The sequence below is a fragment of the Carcharodon carcharias genome, chromosome 16 (assembly GCF_017639515.1).
Source record: "Carcharodon carcharias isolate sCarCar2 chromosome 16, sCarCar2.pri, whole genome shotgun sequence".
Taxonomy (NCBI): Eukaryota; Metazoa; Chordata; class Chondrichthyes; order Lamniformes; family Lamnidae; genus Carcharodon; species Carcharodon carcharias.
In genome coordinates this window covers 73,997,160-74,017,530 of record NC_054482.1, presented here as the reverse complement: position 1 = coordinate 74,017,530, position 20,371 = coordinate 73,997,160, and the positions used below count along the sequence as shown (strand labels likewise).

Genomic DNA, 20,371 nt, shown 5'->3' with positions numbered 1-20,371 from the left:
TAGTGAAAAAAGGTTGGATAATTCTCTGCAATAATCCTAACAGCAACTAAGTATAATGCAAGTTGTTCAGAACAATTCACAAGCATAAAGCTAATTTTAAGAAGTTGTAAATGGATGTGTTCCTTTGTATAAAAACAAAAAACTGTGGATGCTTAAAATCCAAAACAAAAACAGAATTACCTGGAAAAACTCAGCAGGTCTGGCAGCATTGGCGGAGAAGAAAAGAGTTGACGTTTCGAGTCCTCATGTCCAGTTCTGTTGAAGGGTCATGAGGACGCGAAACGTCAACTCTTCTTTCCACCGATGCTGCCAGACCTGCTGAGTTTTTCCAGGTAATTCTGTTTTTGTTTTGTGTTCCTTTGTATTCTCTGTGTTACTGTAATTGTTAACACGAGCATTTGAATACATTGTTGGTTAATTATGTCCTTAGACACTAGTACTAAAATAATAAGAAATCAAGATGGTTAATTAAGTGTTCTACTCCAGAAAGCCAGTTGGTGAAGGATAGGACTGGAGTCAATCTTTACACACTTCAATATTTATATACAGAGTTACATTGCAAGCATACATCTCCTTAACCCAGCCACCAGCATTTTAGTTTATGTCTATTTATACAGGGCTCAAGTGAGTGGCCAGTTAATGCCCACTACCTGCATGCAATTAAACACAATTAATGCACATCTAACAATAAGCCTCCACTTATTTTTTGAAGTATCCCACTCTTTGGTGAAGTTGGCTTTTTATTGCAATTCAACATGATCAAGTTTTTAAAAATATATGTATGTCATATTGACTTTTCCTTACAGCAGCTGTCTGCATCCACTGAAACTAGATTAAGACTGCCCAACTTGCCTATAGTGGGAGCCCTTAGAGCCAGCAAATAGGAGATATTCACCTGATTATTCTGGCTGGATTTGAGCCCTGCTTCCAGAGGTAAAAGGCATTATTCAGCTCCCTTATATTGTCAGTGAGGGCAAATATTCTCTCAAATATTAGCTGATTTAAATACTTGAAATAACTTTTATTAAATCCGTATTTAGTGAAGTATTTTTCTCTCAATGACTCATACTTTTAAGGGAGAAAGGAGGAAGAACTTGCATTTATATTTTATTTTTGACATTGTTAGGACATCCCAAAACACTGTACAAATAAAGAAGTGCATTTAAGATACAGCCGCTGTTATAATGCAGGGAAAGTGCCAGCTAATCTGTGCATTGTCACGTCCTAGAAATACTGAGATGTATGATGTGTTTATCTGTTTTATCAATGTTCTTAATTGAGGGATAAATATTGGCCAAGATACAGGGAGAATTCCTCTGCTCACCTTTGAGTAGGTTCATTGATGGGGAGGTGGCATAGTGATATTTTCACTGGATTAGTAATCCTGAGGATGATGCTCGAATCCCACCGTGGCAGATGGTGGAATTTGAATTCAATAAAAATCTGGAATTAAAACCCTAATGACGACCATGAAACCATTGGTCATTGGCGTAAAAACCCATCTGGTTCACTAATGCCCTTTAGGGAAGGAAATCTGCCATCCTTACCTAGTCTGGCTTACATGTGACTGAATGGTTGAATCTTAAATACTCTCTGAAATGGCCTAGCAAGCCACTTGGTTGTAACAAACTGCTACAGAAAATTGGATAAGGAATGAAACCAGGTGGACCGCCCAGCATCGATCTAGGCATGGGAAACGACAATGGCAAACTCAGCCCTGCAAAGTTGACCCTGCAAAGTCGTCCTTAGTAACTAAAATTTGGAGAGCTGTCTCACAGACGAGTTAAGAAACAGCCTGACATAGTGATACTAACGGAACCTTACCTTACAGATAATGTCCTGGACACCACTATCACAACCCCTGGGTATGTCCTGTCCCACTAGCAGGACAGACCTAGCAGAGGTGGCAGCATTGTGGTATACAGTTGGGAGGGAGTTGCCCTGGGAGTCTTCAACATGAACTCCATACCCCATGAAGTCTCATGATGGCATCAGGTCAAACATGGGCAAGGAAACCTCCTTGCACTACACACACACACACACACACACACACACACACACACACACACACACACACACACACACACACACACACACACACACACACACACACACACACACACACACACACCCCCCACCCAGCTGGTGAATCAGTGCTCCTCCATGTTGACCACCATGAGGGTGACAAGGGCATAGAATGTACTCTGGGTGGGGGGACTTCAATGTCCATCACCAAGAGTGGCTTGACACCACTACAGACTGAGCTGGCCGAATCCTAAAGGACAAGGCTGCTAATCTGGGCATGCAACAGGTGGCCAGGGAAGCAACAAGAGGGAAAAACATACTTGACCTCATCCTCACCAGCCTGCCTGCTGCAGATGCATCTGTCCATGACAGTTTCGGTAGGAGTGACCACCGCACAGTCCTTGTGGAGACGAAGTCCTGTCTTCACATTGAGGATACCCGCCATCGTGCTGTGCGGCTCTAGCACTATGCTAAATGAGATAGATCTCAAACAGATCTACCAACTCAAAACTGGGCAACCATGAGGCACTGTGAGCCATCAGCAGCAGCAGAACTGTACTCAACCACAATCTGCAACCTCATGGCCCAGCATATCCCCCACTCTACCATGACCACCAAGTCAGAGAATCAACCCTGGTTCAATGAAGAGTGCAGAAAGGCATGCCAGGAGCAGCACCAGGCATACCTAAAAATGAGGGACCAGCCTGGTGAAGATACAACACAGAACTACTTGTATGCCAAACAGTATAAGCGGCAAGTGATAGACAGAGCTAAGCATTCCACAACCAATGGATCAGATCTAAGCTTTGTAGTCCTGCCACATCCAGTCAGCAATGGTGGTGGACAATTAAGCAACTCACTGGAGGAGGAAGCTGCACAAATATCCCCATCCTCAATGATGGGGGAGCCCAGCACATCCAGTGCAAAAGATAAGGCTGAAGTCTTTGCACCAATCTTCAGCCAGAAGTGCTGAGTAGATGATCCATCTTGGCCTCCTCTGGAAGTCTCCAGCATCACAGATGCCAGTCTTCAGCCAATTTGATTCACTCCACATGATATTAAGAAATGGCTGAAGACGCTGGATATTGATGAAGCTATAACACAGTACCACTTGTGTGCCAAACAGCATAAGCAGCAAGGGATAGACAGAGCTAAGTGATTCCACAACCAACAGATGAAATCTAAGCTTTGACGATAGTACTGAAGACATGTGCTCCAAAACGTGCTGCATCCCTAGCCAAGCTGTTTAAGTACAGCTACAACACTAGCATCTACCCAGAGATATGGAAGATTGCCCTGGTATGCCCTGTACACAAAAAGCAGGACAAATCCAACCTGGCCAATTACTGCCCCGACAGCCTACTCTCGATCATCAGTAAAATGATGGAAAGGGCCATCAACAGTGCTATCAAGCGGCACTTACTTAGCAATAGCCTGTCACTGACGCTCAGTTTGGGTTCCAGCAGAGTACTCGGTTCCTGACCTCATTACAGCCTTAGTTCAAACATGGACGAAAGAGCTGAATTCCAGGGGTGAGGTGAAAGAGACTGACCTTGACATCAAGACAGCATTTGATCAAATGTGATATCATGGAGCCTTAGCAAAACTGGAGTCAATGGGAATCAGGGAAAAAAACTCTCCTGCTGGCTGGAGTCATACCTAGCACAAAGGAAGATGGTTGTAGTTGTTGGAGGCCAATCACTTCAATTCATGGATATCACTGCAGGATATCCTCAGAGTAATGTCCTAGGCTCAATCATCTCCAGCTGCTTCATCGATTACTTCCTTCCGTCATAAGGTCAAAAGTGGGGACGTTCGCTGACGATTGCATGATGTTCACCATTCGCAACTCCTCAGATACTGAGGCAGTCCATGTCCAAATGCAGCAAGACCTGGACAATATCTGGGTTTGGGCAGACAAGTGGCAAGTAACATTCGTGCCAGACGAGCTAAAACCATCTTCAACGAGAGAAACTAACCATTGCCCCTTGACATTCAGTGGCATTACCATCGCTGAATCTCCCACTATCAACACCCTACAGGGTTTCCATTGACAAAAACTTAACTGGACTAGCCATATAAATATTGTGGCTAAAAGAACAGGTCAGAGGCTAGGAATCTTGCAGAGGGTAACTCAGCTCCTGACTCCCCAAAGCCTGTCCACCATCTACAAGGCACAAGTCAGGAGTGTGATGGAATGCTCTCCACTTGCCTGGATGAATGCAGCTCCAACAACACTCGAGAAGTTTGACAGCATCCAGGACAAAGCAGCCTGCTTGGTTGGCAACCCATCCACAAACATTCACCCCCTCCACTACCGACACACACCAGCAGCAGTTTGTACCATCTACAAGATGCACTGCAGGAATTCACCAAGGCTCCTTGGGAAGCACCTTCCAAACCCACGACAGCTACCATCTAGAAGGACAAGGGCAGCAGACACATGAGAACACCACCACCTGCAAGTTCTCCTCCAAGACACTCACCACCCTGACTTGGAAATATATCGCCGTTCCTTCACTGTGGCTGGGTCAAAATCCTGGAACTCTCCCCCTAACAGCACTGTGGGTGTGCCTACACCACATGGACTGCAGCGGTTCAAGAAGGCAGCTCACCACCACTTTCTCAAGGGCAATTCGGGATAGACAATAAATGCTGGCCTAGCCAGCGACGCCCACCTCCCATGAATCTATGAAAAGAAACTTTGGAGTGGGGGCTTGAGCTATGACCTTCTGAGTCAGGCAAGAGTGCTACAAGGCTGATTCTTTTTTGTTAAAATATTATTTGTGACTTCCTTTTTCTTTTCCTCACCCTCCTACTGGAGGAGAAGAAAAGAAATGTTGGCTTAGCCTAACCAGGAATGAGTCTAAAGTTTAAAACATTGTTCCAGTAACATAATTTTATCTGCATGGTTGGTGTTGCTCTTCATTACTTTGGGGCAGCCTACAAAAGATTGCATTGTTTAAATGCAATGCTATTTTATAACTTTGTGAGGGAGCATGCAGGAAATAACATTTGTGAAAAAAATTAAATTAACCAAAGTTTAGCAAGTATTCTGCACTTCGTGAAAATTTAATGTTCACACTGTGCTTTGCTTTTGTCATTGAAGCAAGCCCCAATTTCTTTTACAAAAACAAAATTACCTGGAAAAACTCAGCAGGTCTGGCAGCATCGGTGGAGAAGAAAAGAGTTGACGTTTCGAGTCCTCATGACCCTTCGACAGAACTAGGTGAATCCCAGGAAGGGTTGAAATATAAGCTGGTTTAAGCTGGGGTTGGGGGTGGGTGGGGGGGGATGGTTGTTGGGGGTGGGGGGAGAGAAGTGGAGGGGGCTGGTGTGGTTGTAGGCAAAAGCAGTGATAGAAGCAGATCATCAAAAGATGTCACAGACAAAAGAACAAAAGAACACATAGGTGTCGAAGTTGGTGATATTATCTAAACGAATGTGCAAATAAGAATGGATGGTAGGGCACTCAAGGTATAGCTCTAGTGGGGGTGGGGGGAGTATAAAAGATTTAAAAATATTTTAAAATAATGGAAATAGGAGGGAAAAAGAAAAATCTATATAATTTATTGGAAAAAAACAAAAGGAAGGGGGAAGAAACAGAGGGGGGAGGGGGTGGGGATGGAGGAGGGAGGTCAAGACCTAAAGTTGTTGAATTCAGTATTCAGTCCGGAAGGCTGTAAAGTGCCTAGTCGGAAGATGAGGTGTTGTTCCTCCATTTTGCGTTGGGCTTCACTGGAACAATGCAGCAAGCCAAGGACAGACATGTGGGCAAGAGAGCAGGGTGGAGTGTTGAAATGGCAAGTGACAGGGAGGTTTGGGTCATTCTTGCGACAGACCGCAGGTGTTGTGCAAAGCGGTCGCCCAGTTTACGTTTGGTCTCTCCAATGTAGAGGAGACCGCATTGGGAGCAACGAATGCAGTAGACTAAGTTGGGGGAAATGCAGGTGAAATGTTGCTTCACTTGAAAGGAGTGATGTTGCCATTTCAACAATCCACCCTGCTCTCTTGCCCACATGTCTGTCCTTGGCTTGCTGCATTGTTCCAGTGAAGCCCAACGCAAACTGGAGGAACAACACCTCATCTTCCGACTAGGCACTTTACAGCCTTCCGGATTGAACATTGAATTCAACAACTTTAGGTCTTGACCTCCCTCCTCCATCCCCACCCCCTCCCTCCTCTGTTTCTTCCCCCTTCCTTTTGTTTTTTTCCAATAAATTATATAGATTTTTCTTTTTCCCTCCTATTTCCATTATTTTAAAATATTTTTAAATCTTTTATACTTCCCCCTACTCCCATTAGAGCTATACCTTGAGTGCCCTACCATCCATTCTTAATTTGCACATTCGTTTAGATAATATCACCAACTTCGACACCTATGTGTTCTTTTGTTCTTTTGTCTGTGACATCTTTTGATGATCTGCTTCTATCACTGCTTTTGCCTACAACCACACCAGCCCCCTCCACTTCTCTCCCCCCACCACCACCACCACCACCACCCCCCCCCCCCCCCCCCCCCCACCCCCACATCCCCACACCACCTTAAACCAGCTTATATTTCAACCCTTCCTGGGATTCACCTAGTTCTGTCGAAGGGTCATGAGGACTCGAAACATCAACTCTTTTCTTCTCCGCCGATGCTGCCAGACCTGCTGAGTTTTTCCAGGTAATTTTGTTTTTGTTTTGGATTTCCAGCGTCCGCAGTTTTTTGTTTTTATCCCAATTTCTTTTGTTCAACTTGTCAACCATTGTTATAATTTTCTTTGCTATGCTTCAGCTGCCTAGTTCCTAAGCTCTGGAATTCCCTCCCTAAGACTCTCCACTTCTGTACCCCTCTCTCCTCTAAAGTGCTCCTTAAAACATAACTTTTCGACCAAATTTGGTCCCCTGCCCTCATTCGGTTGACCGGTTGTCTAATTTTATACAGGGCAGTCCAGTTATTAGCTGGTCTGCCCCTTTTCCAATGCTGGATTGTTTCATCCCTGGTGTACTCTAAGGTTAGGATGGAAGAATCATTTAAACAGGCATGCAACTAAAGTAAATACAGAATTACTTGGAAAAACTCAGCAGGTCTGGCAGCATCGGCAGAGAAGAAAAGAGTTGACGTTTCGAGTCCTCATGACTCTTTGACAGAATCTGATACAAGAACAAAAATACCTGGAAAAACTCAGCAGGTCTGGCAGCATCTGCGGAGAGGAACACAGTTAACATTTCGAGTTCCAATGACTCTTCAACAGTTCTGTTGTCTGCTGCCAGACCTGCTGAGTTTTTCCAGATATTTTTGTTTTTGTTTTGGATTTCCAGCATTCGCAGTTTTTTGCTTTTATCTAAAGTAATCTGATGTTTGCTGGTCTCATCAATTGTTTTCACTTGAAATTAAGAAATTATATTCATAAACATGGGTATTTCTTGTGAATTTTTTAGTCCTGGGCTTATGGATGGGAGGCCTGTGATGAGATCACCATCATGTGTTTAACGTCTCTCTCCACAGCCACAGCGCTGCTGGTCTGGCGTCCAGTACTCTTGGCCTCCGGCAGTGGCCACACTTGTCCTAATATCTCCTTCTGCTGTCAAGGGTCAATTTTTGTCTGATAATGCTTCTGTGAAGTACCTTAGTGCATTTTACTATTTTAAAGGTGCTACATAAATGCAAGTTGATTTTGTAATGATTTGTGTTATTAAATCTTGATTCTCTTCTGTCCTTGTGGATGTGACTGCGTGTTCAGGGCTCCATATAATAAAGGGAATGCATGTAATTGGGCTATCATTCATGTTCTATCGAGATGTATTTTATGCTATGATTAATACAGTGGTGCCTTTGAGTGTGGGTAATTTAGAATGAGGCCTATTTTAATTTGCCTGGGACATTTTCTTGGGAGTTCTTCAGGTAAGTGTCCTCATCCTAGCTATCTTCACATACTTCATCAATAGTAGTTCCTCCACCTTAAGATCAGGAATGGAGCTGTTAGTTGATGATTCCGTAATGTTCAGCTATTTTCACAACTGCTCTGATAATGAAGCAAGCACAGGCCACGAATAACCTCCAAACTTATACCATTTAAATCTACCAGCTTTACCTGGGCTGACAAATTGTAGGTAATATTTGAGCCACTTATGTTCCACATAATTACCATTTTATGTAAGAGAAAATCCAGCCATCTTCCTTTGCCCTTAATGACATGATGAGTGTTGAATTCTCTACCATCATTGATTTGGGAATATCAGTGGACAAGAAACTTAATGGGACTAGCCATTTCAGCAAATAAATACAAGAGTGGGCCGAGATTTTGAACACCTAAAGCATTGTTGCTTAAAGCCCAGCACCCGTCTAGGTTAGAACAATTCACTTGATCAGTGCCTTTGCACTGGATCTCATAACAAAGTACCCGCATCGTTGGCATGCTGGGGGTGCACAATGCACAATTTACTGGATGTACTGCACTAAATCATAAAGGTTACTTCAACAACACCTTCCTACCAAGAAGGGCAAGAGCAGCAATGTTGTCTAAGTCCATCTCCATGTTCTCCTCCAAGTAATGTCATCCTGACTTGGACATTTTCCACTGATCCATCATTGATGGTTGCTCATTTTCCTGGAAGCCCTACCTTTTTCATTTTCATTATTGTTTGCTTTTCATATTAACATTTGGCTTTTCCAGGAACTATTTGTACTGGAAGTTGGAAAACAGCTGATTTTGGGCTCTGAGAAGCCTTTCCTTAAGCCACCAGGGCTGGCCTGTTCTGTGGATGCATACTGTTTCAGCATGTGTGCATAAATAGTGAATCCTAGCCTGTAAGGCAGAATATTATCTCTCTTCCAATCTCTAGCTGGGAACTCTTTGTGTAGGTATGTGAGCTGAGAATTCAGGTTCTCAGTTACACTGAGTGATGCCAATTGAAATCTTTGAAACAATAGGAGCATTAGATTGCATGTGAAGGTTACCCTGCCTGGGCAAGATTTTATTTTATTGTCCTTTTACTCCCACATTGCAAGTCAGCCTAATTCTTCTATCAGCAACAATCCCCCAAAAAATCCTTACAAAATATTAGTTTTGACTTTATCCATTATAGTCCCCTTAATGGTAGTGGATTCCCATTGACTTATACTCCAAATCTTACTATTTATTTTGACGACTTTGTCCATATCTCTTCACTGAAAGCTGTCCTGTCATATCACTATGTTGGATAAATTGCAGCCTCTAACTCAGGCCAAAATTCCCTTCTACACACACCCATACTTGTTTCCATCAGCATCTGGTACTAACAATGTTTTGGGAATCTGGTTAACATGTCTTCATTTGCTAACACAAATCAGTGCAAGCAGGCTCCCTTTGCACCCCTATCAAGCACCTCAGAAGCGTTGTGGCTAATGCCCTAAATAGGTCTCATCTCACTTAAGAGGGCCCCAACACAAATGGCATAGATTGGTGTCTTGGTACATTGGAGTTGTGAACTTTTGTGAGAACAGGAGTTTGCAATCAGGGCTGTGAGCACTTTGTGTACAAAGTTGTGGAGTGGAGACTTTCTTGTGCATTAGCCACCGAACATAAGTGAGAAAAGATGGGTGGGGGAAGAACAAGGATCAGGCACAGATGGAGAAAGAAGAAAATATGAGGGGTAGGGCAGTGGTAATGTCACTGGACTAGTAATCCAGAGGCCCAAGCTAATGCTCTGGGGATATGGCTTTGAATCCCACCACAACAACTGGTGGAATTTGAATTCAGTTAATAAAACCTGGAACATAAAGCTAGTCTCAGTAATGCTGACCAAGATAACTACCATTGATTATTGTCAAAACCTATCTAGTTCACTAATGTCTTTAGGAAGGGAAATCTACCACTCTTACCTGGTCTGGCCTACATGTGACTTCAGACCACAGCAGTGTGGTTAAATCTTACTGCCCTCTGAAATGACCTAGCAAACCACTTAGTTCAAGGGCAGTTAGGGATGGGCAACAGGTGTTGGCCTTGTCAGCGACACCCATATTCCCATAAAAGGATAAAGAAAAAAAATGCACCCACAGTTGCTCATTCATAAGAGATTTGGGTCGAACTTTGATGGCTCTCTGTTGGTTGAGAAGCCTGCTGACATTTGTGAAAAATGGCCACTTGTACAAATAATATGTGCATATGGCTTGAATTCAGCAAGAGTTGCTACTTTGAGGATGGAAGGGATGAGATAGGGAAAATTGGACTTGAGATTTAAAAGAAAAGATAACCTATTGAATTCTTTGTCTTTTGGTATTAAATTTTTGCTAGAAATGTGTTGTAAGTCATGGTAAGTAAGTTCAATGGTTTTGCCTATTGAGTAAACATGTATCAACAATGGAAAATCAAATATTTCAGTAATCAAGAATGGTAACTTTTAGCAGTAAACAACTGGTTATATCAATTTTTTTCAGAACTAGCCTCCAGTATTTTTGAAAATGTTGGTGTTGATTATCATACATTGTTTTTAACTTTAGTAATTAAGATCAGAATGCTTATTGTTTTTTATTCCTTTACAGCTTTCGAGTGGAAATCCTTTATATGAGAAGTATTATCGTCAGGTAAATTAAGCTTTACTTAGTATTCAGAGCACATGACAATAACTTTTGTAAGTCTTTGGACACATTTAACTGCATTGACTATTCTAAAAAAATGTTACAATAAACATTTGAATGCTTTGTAAATGAAAAAAGGCTGTTTACTCAAAGGTGTAAACTAAACCATGATTTTAGTAAAAGGTTTCAAAATTATTGTTTTGTGAGCAAACAATGTTACAGTCTGCATAACAAAAACAGAATTACCTGGAAAAACTCAGCAGGTCTGGCAGCATCAGGGGAGAAGAAAAGAGTTGACGTTTCGAATCCTCATGACCCTTCAACACAGCTGAGTGAATATTAGGAGAGGGGTGAAATATAAGCCGGTTAAAGTGGGGGGTGGGGATGGGGGGTGGGGGGGTGGGGAGGAGTGGTGTGGTTGTAGGGACAAGCAAGCAGTGATAGGAGCAGATAATCAAAAGATGTCACAGACGAAGGAACAAAGAGATGTTGAAGGTGGTGATATTATCTAAACGAATGTGCTAATTAAAAATGGATGGCAGGGCACTCAAGGTACAGCTCTTAGTGGGGGTGGGGTGGAAAGACTAGCCCGGCATACAAAATTTAAAAATAATGGAAATAAGTGGGAAAAGAAAAATCTATATAAATTATTGGAAAAAACAAAAGGAAGGGGGAAGAAACGGAAAGGGGGTGGGGATGGAGGAGGGAGTTCAAGATCTAAAGTTATTGAATTCAATATTCAGTCCGGAAGGCTGTAAAGTGCCTCCCCACCTTAAACCAGTTTATATTTCACCCCTATCCTAATATTCACTCAGTTCTGTTGAAGGGTCATGAGGACTCGAAACGTCAACTGTTTTCTTCTCTGCCGATGTCGCCAGACCTGCTGAGTTTTTCCAGGTAATTCTGTTTTTGTTTTGGATTTCCAGCATCCGCAGTTTTTTATTTTTATTACAGTCTGCATAGATGGTTTCAGAGATCTACGTAGTTCTATTCTTTCTATGTTTATTTTTCTCTCCTTATCTGAAGATACTATTCAAGTGGTGATACATTTTCACAGTTGGTGTAGCTTTTGGTAACTTGCCCAAATAACTGCATCATACATGTGTCTAAATTATGAATAGTAGCATCCTATTCAACCATGGAGAACATCTGCAGAGCCCAACCCTTTTTGCTACATATCCAAATGTATGCACTTTTTAGCAGGGGTTAGTGGAGAGCAATCATGAGTGGAAAATCTGCCTGATTATTTTCTACCTCCTCTGTGGGCCAAGGGTTAAATTCTATTACACAGCATAGAATCATCAGGTGATGCCAGTGATTGGAAATAAGTTATGAAGTGAGACATGAGATACTGGGACCATTTTCACTGGAGCAGAGAAAGCTAAGAGGAGAATTAAGTTTTTAAAAAATTATGTTGAGATGTGATTGAGTGAAACAGAAAGCCTATTTTGTCTTGCTGAAGAGATGATGTTGAAGAGTCAAGACTGTCACCAGAAGAGTGAACAAGGTTAAGAGAGATTTCTTTATGCAGATGGCTGGTGGAAAATGGACTGCTTTGACAGCGATTGAGGCAGAGACCAATGGGGTTATAGGGAGCAACCAAGCATTGGGATTGGTTCTGCTCTAGCAAACAGTTGGCTCAAACACAATCAAATGGTCAAAGGCTCTTTCTGGGCTGTATGCCACTATGGTACTCCTGCCTCAACTGTGATCAGCTGATTCATGTATCAGATGCTACTTTTATTGAATTGGAGGAACTCTGCTATTCATTTTTGATGAATGATCCATCACTCTGAGCTAAAATGCCATAACCTTTTTGTCCTATGTGTTCTTTGCAATGGAGCTCCCACAAGAAAGTTATATTGATTTTAGATATGGTTAATTATTCTTGATTAAATACCTGTAATAATTGAGGACAAAAGACAAAAATTAATCATAGAAGCAACTTCAAAAACAACTTTGTTATGAAGCCCTTAACAAAAGACTTAACCAGGTTTTTAATATGCTGATCATGATGTATTTCAGATCCCTGATACTCATTATTCTGGTGACCTGACGAATTTGACATTGTCTTCTTAATCAGTGTAGCCACACCTCTAAGCTTGCAATAAGTGTTTGATTATTTGATGCACTCTGAATTTGAAGATCCCCTTTGTTTTGTATGCATGGAGTTGAGGCCCCAGCACTGATCCCTGTGGCACACCGCTCGTCACATCCTGCCAACCAGAAACAGACCCATTTATGCCAAATCTCTGCTTCCTGTTAACTAGCCAATCTTCTATCCATGCCAATATGTTACCCTCTATACCATGAGCTTTTATTTCCTGCAATGATCTTTGATGTGGAACTTTATCAAATGCCATCTGGAAATCTAAGTACAGTACATCCACTGGTTCCCCTATATCCACAGCACATGTGACTCCTTCAAAGAACTCCAATAAATTGGTTAAACATGATTTCCCTTTTACAAAATCATGTTGACTCTGCCCGATTACCTTGAATTTTTCTAAATGTCCTGCTATAACATCTTTAATAATAGCTTCTAACATTTTCCCTATGACAGATGTTAGGCTAACTGGCCTATATTTTCCTGTTTTCTGTCTCCCTCCCTTTTTGAATAAAGGTGTTCCATTTGCTATTTTCCAATCTAATGGAACTTACCCTGAATCTAGGGAATTTTGGAAAATTAAAAGTAATGGATTAACGATCTGCCTTAGGGTGAAGTCCATCCAGACCTGGGGATTTGTCAGCCCACAGCCCAATAATTTGCTTAATACCACTTCCCTGGTGACTAACTCATTCCCTGACTTCTCTAAGCCTGTCCATCATCTACAAGGCTCAAACCAGAGTGATGGAATGCTCTCCACTTGCCTGGATGAGCGTGGCTCCAACAACACTCAAGAAGCTCGACACCAGCAGCCGGCTTGATTGGCACCCCATCCACCACCTTAAACATTCATTCCCTCCGCCACTGACGCACAGTGGCAGCTATGTATACCATATACAAGTTGCACTGCAGAAACTCACCAAGGCTCCTTCAACAGCACCTTCCAAACCCAGGACCTCTACCACCTAGAAGGACAAGGGCAGCAGATGCATGGGAACACCACCAGCTACAATGTCCCCTCCAAGCCACATGCCATCCTAGCTTGGAAATATGTCACTGTTCCTCCACTGCCACTGAGTCAAAACCCTGGAACTCCCTTTCTAACAGCACTGCGGATGGACCTACGCCACATGGATTGCTGTGGTTCAAGAAGGCAGATCACCATCACCTTCTCAAGGGCAATTAGGGATGGGCGATAAATGCTGGCCTAGGTAGTGATGCCCACATCCTGTGAACAAATACATTTTTAAAAAATATGTTCTCTCTTAAGTTTTTTCTATAATCAGAGAGTCAGGAAGACAGAATAACAATAGTTTTTAATTAGTGCATATTAGATCACCATACAATTCGCTGATACAGAGAAGGTACACAACAGTTTATTTTGGTATGTAAATGATCAGATATTTAGGGTTTGTGTTTTTTAGGTTAACCTGATATAACCTGATGTTAAATAATCTGAGAAGAATTGAAATCAGCAACTAAATTTATGCATACAAGGTTTAATTATTATATTCTTACAAATTTTAATTTTGCTGTGAAGGATTAGAGGAAAAATGTTTGACCCCCCAGGCGGGATATCTGAAGTTGATACACAGCATCTGCCATTCTTGCTTGATTATGCTCAGGTTTTCACTTGAGGGGTCAGAGCTGTGGGGGGTCAGGGGTCGTGGGGGAGAGAAATACAAAAATTAGTGCAAATGGAAAATAGTTCAAAGTATGAATGAAAAGCCAGAAACCATCCAGATACTCCATGATCCTATCAGCACTCTCGCAGAAATCTATTCACCTGTTCTATTGCAAAAACACAACAGGCCATAGCTTCCAAGCTCCCCAGTTGCGTATTAGGGGTGAGGGAGGGGGGTGCAGTATCCCCTAATCCGCAGGGGAATCCCCTTCAGAAGTTCACAGGTAAGGTTTACACCGCATTGCAAGCCTCCCCTGGGAAATTCCCCTATGCTGGGAACAATCCTAAATGCGAGTTAAATCACAAATTTCGATGGTTCCAACTGGGTTGCACCGATAGTTACCCAGAAAACACTAGAAGAATTAAAACCACTTCTAACTTCTTGGTAACTATTGTACAGACCCAGACTAACCCCCAGGGGACTTCCCTGTACCCACCCCCCAGGGATCTCCCCACACCTTCTGACTACCCCAGCCAAGGGACTGCTCACCCCCCAACTACCCCACCCAAGGGATTCCCCCAACCTTCAATGGACTCTCCTCCCTCCTCCTCCTCCTCTCTCTCTCTCTCTCTCTCTCTCTCTCTCTCTCTCTCTCTCTTCCCCCCCCCCCCCCCACTGCAGGCCCAACCCAACCCAACTCGACCTGATCTGACACCTGACATCCTCCCCTCCCTGCTGATCGCTGACCTCTGAACTGAACATCCCCCCCGCCTTGCCCTGGGCATGACATGACCCAGGGAGAGCAAACAAATTCAGCTCAGGTTCTCAACCTTGATCATTGTCAGTGACATCTCTTAGAGACTGTGTATTCATGTAGACATTGAGTGGGTACAGAGGATTTGACTTGGCTGTGGGATCTCCTGGGAATATGCAGTCTCGAGGTTTGCAATAAAGGATGGCTGCTTGGGATATTGGAATGCTAATGCATTGAACTGTACCATTTATCTGACATAAAAATAATTTAAAATATTTGCAAACTATTTTGCAGTTTACCTAGTCTCAAATGTTCGGAAACAAAAATTTCATTTATATTTATTATCTCTATGTTTTTCATTTAAATTAATTTTGTATGATATGCTTCAGTTGGCATTTATTTTACAGGAGCAGCTGGCCAAAAGAAGTGTTCTGTATTGGTATACTATTGGTAGTGGGGAAAATTCTGGAGTCCATCATAAAAGATTTAATAGCTGAGCATGTGGAAAACAGTAGCAGAATTGGACAGAGTCAGCATAGATTTACGAAAGAGAAATCATGCTTGACAAATCTACTGGAATTTTTCGAGGATATAACTAGTGGAGTTGATGAGGGGGAGCCAGTGGATGTGGTTTATTTGGACTTTCAGAAGGCTTTTGACAAAGTGCCACGTAAAAGATTGGCGTGTAAAATTAAAGCGCATGAGATTGGAGGTAGTGTATTGAGATAGATAGAAAACTGCTTGGCAGACAGAAAACAAAGAGTAGGAATAAATGGTTTTTTTCCCGAATGGCAGGCAGTGGCTAGTGGGGTACCGCAGGGATCGGTGCTGGGACCCCAGCTATTCACAATATATATTAATGATTTAGATGAAGGAATTAAATGTAATATCTCTAGACTTGCAGATGACACAAAGCTGGGTGGGAGGGTGAGCTGGGAGGAGGATGCAGAGATGCTTCATGGTGATTTAGACAAGCTGAGTGAGTGGGCATATGCATGGCAGATGCAGTATAATGTGGATAAATGTGAGGTTATCCATTTCGGTAGCAAAAACAGGAAGGCAGATTATTATCTGGCTATATATTGAGAGGGGGGAATGTGCAATGAGACCTGGGTGTCATTGTACAGCAATCGCTGAAGGTAAATGTGCAGGTGCAGCAGGCGATAAAGAAGGCAAATGGTATGTTGGCCTTCATAGCCAGAGGATTCAAGTACTGGAACAGGGATGTCTTGCTGTAATTGGTGAGACCATGCCTGGAATATTGTGTGCAGTTTTGGTCTCCTTATCTGAGGAAGGATGCACTTGCTATAGAGGGAGTGCAGCAAAGGTTTACCCGACTGATTCCTGGGATGACATATGGGGAGAGATTGAGTCGATTATATTTGCTGGAGTTCAGAAGAATGAGGGGGGATCTCATAGAAACCTATAAAATTCTAACAGGATTAGACAGGGTAGATGCAGGAAGGATGTTTCCGATGGTGGGGGGAGTCCAGAACCAGGGGTCACAGTCTGAGGATATGGGATGGACCATTTAGGACTGAGATGAGGAGAAATTTCTTCACCCAGAGAGTGGTGAGCCTGTGGAATTCGTTACTACAGAAAGTAGCTGAGACTAAAACATTGTATGTTTTCAAGAAGGAGTTAGATATAGCTCTTGGGGCGAAAGGGATCAAAGGGTATGGAGAGAAAGCAGGAGCAGGCTATTGAGTTGGATGATCAGCCATGATCATAATGAATGGCGGAGCAGGCTTGAAGGGCCGAATGGCCTACTCCTGCTCCTAGTTTCTATGTCTCTATGTTTTTGTTGGCTTCCTATGATGGCACATTCTCCTTTGTTCACACTTGCAGCTATATAAGACCATGTGTATTTTGTTACCTTTTCTTTCTCTTTCCCCCCAGTTTTTATTTATTTCTCCCCTCTTAGCCTGCAACACCATTATATGCTTGAAAGAGTTGATAGGTGACTGACACCAAGACTTTGGCCAACATTACCCTGCAACTCTACTGGCAAGTGGGTGAGCATGACTAGGGCTTAAAGATTTTTATTTTTTCAGTGTTTTTCTTGCAGCTTATTGTCTTGGAGATGAGTGCACAGCTTCAGTTTTGGTGGTGCTTCCAAGTTCAGGCACTGTTTTTACCACCAAGGGACATTTTGTTTTAAACATGCGTGTCGAATAGAGCAGAACAATTCCATGCTTGAAACTTCCAGTGTTTTGTCTTTCACTTCTACAGATTGATACAGTGAATGGTGGAAGAGTTGGAGCAGCAGAAGCTGCCTCATTTTTAAAAAGGTCTGGCCTATCTGACCTCGTGCTTGGAAAGGTACAGCTTTTTGTTATCGTTCTGGTTCCTGTGCTGAACTTAAATCGTTGATGAATGGAGTTTCATAATCTGTATGTCCTATAATACTGAAACAAGTAAATTATTCATTTTAGTAAATACTAAACCTTTAAAAAAATTCTGTTTGCCATTTTCCCTACTAAATTTCCATCTTGTTCCCTGTTTGTCATTTCCCTATTTTATCTGGACTAACTTTATTCTCTCCTACCTGGTTTACCTACATTCATCCTATTATAGCTCCTTTTGAGTAATCTGTAGAATTTAAAACTTGCTTTTCTTGTTCAATCTTCCACTTGAGGTGTTGCTTTTAATATGTTGTGAACCAGAACGTCATATTATTTAGCTTTACCCCATTCAACGAATAATTATTGCCTCAGATTTTGCTGGAGCAGGGCACTTGGAAATATGCTCCATAAGTTAGATTTTCTCCATCGCCCTTCAGCTCAAATTATTTGCGCATAATTTGAGGAAAGTGCAAACTGATAAAGGGGAATGAGAATTTTACATTTTGAACTTTGCTTACAACAGTTTACTACCTTTAGGAATTAGGTTCCACAGTTTAAATTGTTCCCTTTCTGGGCCAGAGAGGTTGAGTGTATTGCAGAAACATAAAAACATGAGAAATAGGAGCAGAAATTAGCCCCTTTGAGCCTACTCTGCCATTCAGTAAGATTGTGGCTGATCCACCTTCACTCCACCTCCCTGCATTGTTTTCATATCTCTTAATTCCCTTAATACCTAAAAATCTATCCACCCCTATCTTGAATAAATTGTCTTGAATATACTCAAGGACTGAGCATCCGCAGCTTTCTGGGGTAGAATTTCAAATATTCACAACTCTTTGAAGAAATGTCTTCTCATCTCAGCCCTAAATGGCCTTTGCCTTACTTTGAGACGATGCCTCATGTTCTAGATTCCCAAGCCAGTGGAACTATTTTCTCAGCATCTTCCCTGTCAAGCCCCTTAAGAATTTATGTTTTCACTTAGATGACCTCTCATTCTTCTAAACTCCAGGGAACATTCACCTCTCAGGAACCAGTTTAGTGAACCTTCATTGCACTCCCTCAAGGGCAATATGTCCTTCCTTGCTTGAGGAACCAAAACTGCACGCAGTACTCCAGGTGTAGTCTCACCATTGCCCTGTATGATTGTAATAAAACTTATTTATTCTTGTACTCCAATCTCTTTGTAACAAAAGCTAACATAGCATTTGCCTCCCAATTGGTTGCTGTAACTGCGTGTTAATTTTCTCTGATTCATGTGCAAGAATGCCCAGGTCTCTCTCAGTGGAAACATTTTCCAGTCTCTCCATTCAAAAATAGTCTGCTTTTTTCATTTTTCCTACCAAAGTGAATAACTTCATATTTGGCCATGGAGAAACATAAATCTCCTCATTAAAAATATACTTGCACTACTAAGTAGCAGTCTTGAACTTCTGCAGCGGGCTTAATTAGGAGTTAATGAGCAAATGCAGCAATTTCATGAAAAAAACTGAGGAGCTGCCGTTTTCATGAGACCATTTTGCATGCCTGTTTGTTTTGTTTTGAGCTAGCATCCCCCTGTACCTGTAGCATCTTCCTATTTGTGTATATGAATTTACATTAAAAATGCTAGTTCATTCTTGTTTGCTCTTAAAATAATGAATTGTCTTCTTAAGCGGATGAATTGGATGCAAGATGTGAGTTAACTGCATATGTTAAATGATCTTTCATGTCACTGTGCACATAATCCAGAGAAAAGTCATCAGGTGGTTACAATCTTCATGTTAAAACCATGCATTCTGCTTTAATATTCACAATTCCATTATAAGTGATATGCTCACATTTATAAGAAAAACTGCTTATGCTGCACTGTAAGTATATACTCTTACTAGTGTTGATTATGCAGCACCTTCATTAATGGAAAGGTGTTAACATACCATGACGAGTTTATGCCAGTTTCCATTTTTTTATTTAACTCTGAGATGTGGGTGTCACTGGCTTTTATTGCCCATCACTAATTGCCCATGTTTCTTGACAACTGATTGGCTTGCTAGGCCTTTCAGAGGGCTGTTAAGAGTCAACCACATTGCTATGGCTCTGGAAACACATAGAGGAGAGAACATATAAAGATAGCAGATATCTCCCCCCCCCCCCCCCCCCCCCCCCCCCCCCCCCCCCCCCAAAAAAAGACATTAATGAACCATTTGGATTTACAATAATCTGGCAGTGACATGGTCACCATCACTGATGATAACTTTTTATTCCAGATTTATGCAATTCACTGAATTTAAATTCCCCAGCTGCTATGGTGTGATATGAACTGATCTCTCTGGATCATTAGCCAAGGCCTCTGGATTACCAGTCCCAAAACATGATCATTGTGCTACCATTCCCATTTATAAATGTGGACGTGAGGTGAATTTTCATTCCGGAAGTGGGGACCAGTTACAGGTCCTGACCACTCATGGCGTGTTCCACAACTATTTTTAAAGGAATGGCTAATCAAAAGCCAGGGAATGGGCTCACCATCCAATAAGAGATGGCCAGTGGGCTCCAAAGATTGGATGGCTAATGGGGAGCCCACCATATTCTCAGATTGGCAACCCCACAGGCCAAGATGGTGCTGCCGACCTGAAAATGGAAAGCGAGAGGGGGTAGGCCAGGTAATTTTTATTTTTTAAATAACCACTACCTCCATGGGACAGCCAGTGGCTGCAACTGTGGCCTTGCAGTCATTCCAGTGCGGGGGTGTGGTGGTTCCTGGTGGGTTCAGGCACAGCCACCTTTCCTGACCTGAGCCCACTATGTTGGCTTTGGCTGTGTTCCAGGCCAATGTTGACTTCCCATATGGAATGGGGCCATAATAAACTCCTTAATTAAATTAATTTGCTCTAAATTGGCTACCCACTTCTTACAGGTGGGTAGTTGTTTGTGACCCAACCTGGCATCTCTGAAATGGCTTGTGGTGGCGCTGCACTGACATAATGGCAGGAG

The 20,371-nt window shown here is 42.3% G+C and overlaps 1 protein-coding gene across 4 annotated transcripts in view; it reads left to right on the top strand.

Moving 5' to 3' along the window:
• eps15 (epidermal growth factor receptor pathway substrate 15) overlaps positions 1 to 20,371 on the top strand; it is a 176,852-nt gene that overhangs the window by 22,065 nt on the left and 134,416 nt on the right. For all 4 annotated transcript variants that reach the window (XM_041208187.1, XM_041208185.1, XM_041208183.1 and 1 more), the window contains exons 2-3: positions 10,535 to 10,576; positions 17,289 to 17,378. In XM_041208187.1, the coding sequence (XP_041064121.1) occupies positions 10,535 to 10,576; positions 17,289 to 17,378 (132 nt within the window). The remainder of the gene's footprint in view (positions 1 to 10,534; positions 10,577 to 17,288; positions 17,379 to 20,371) is intronic.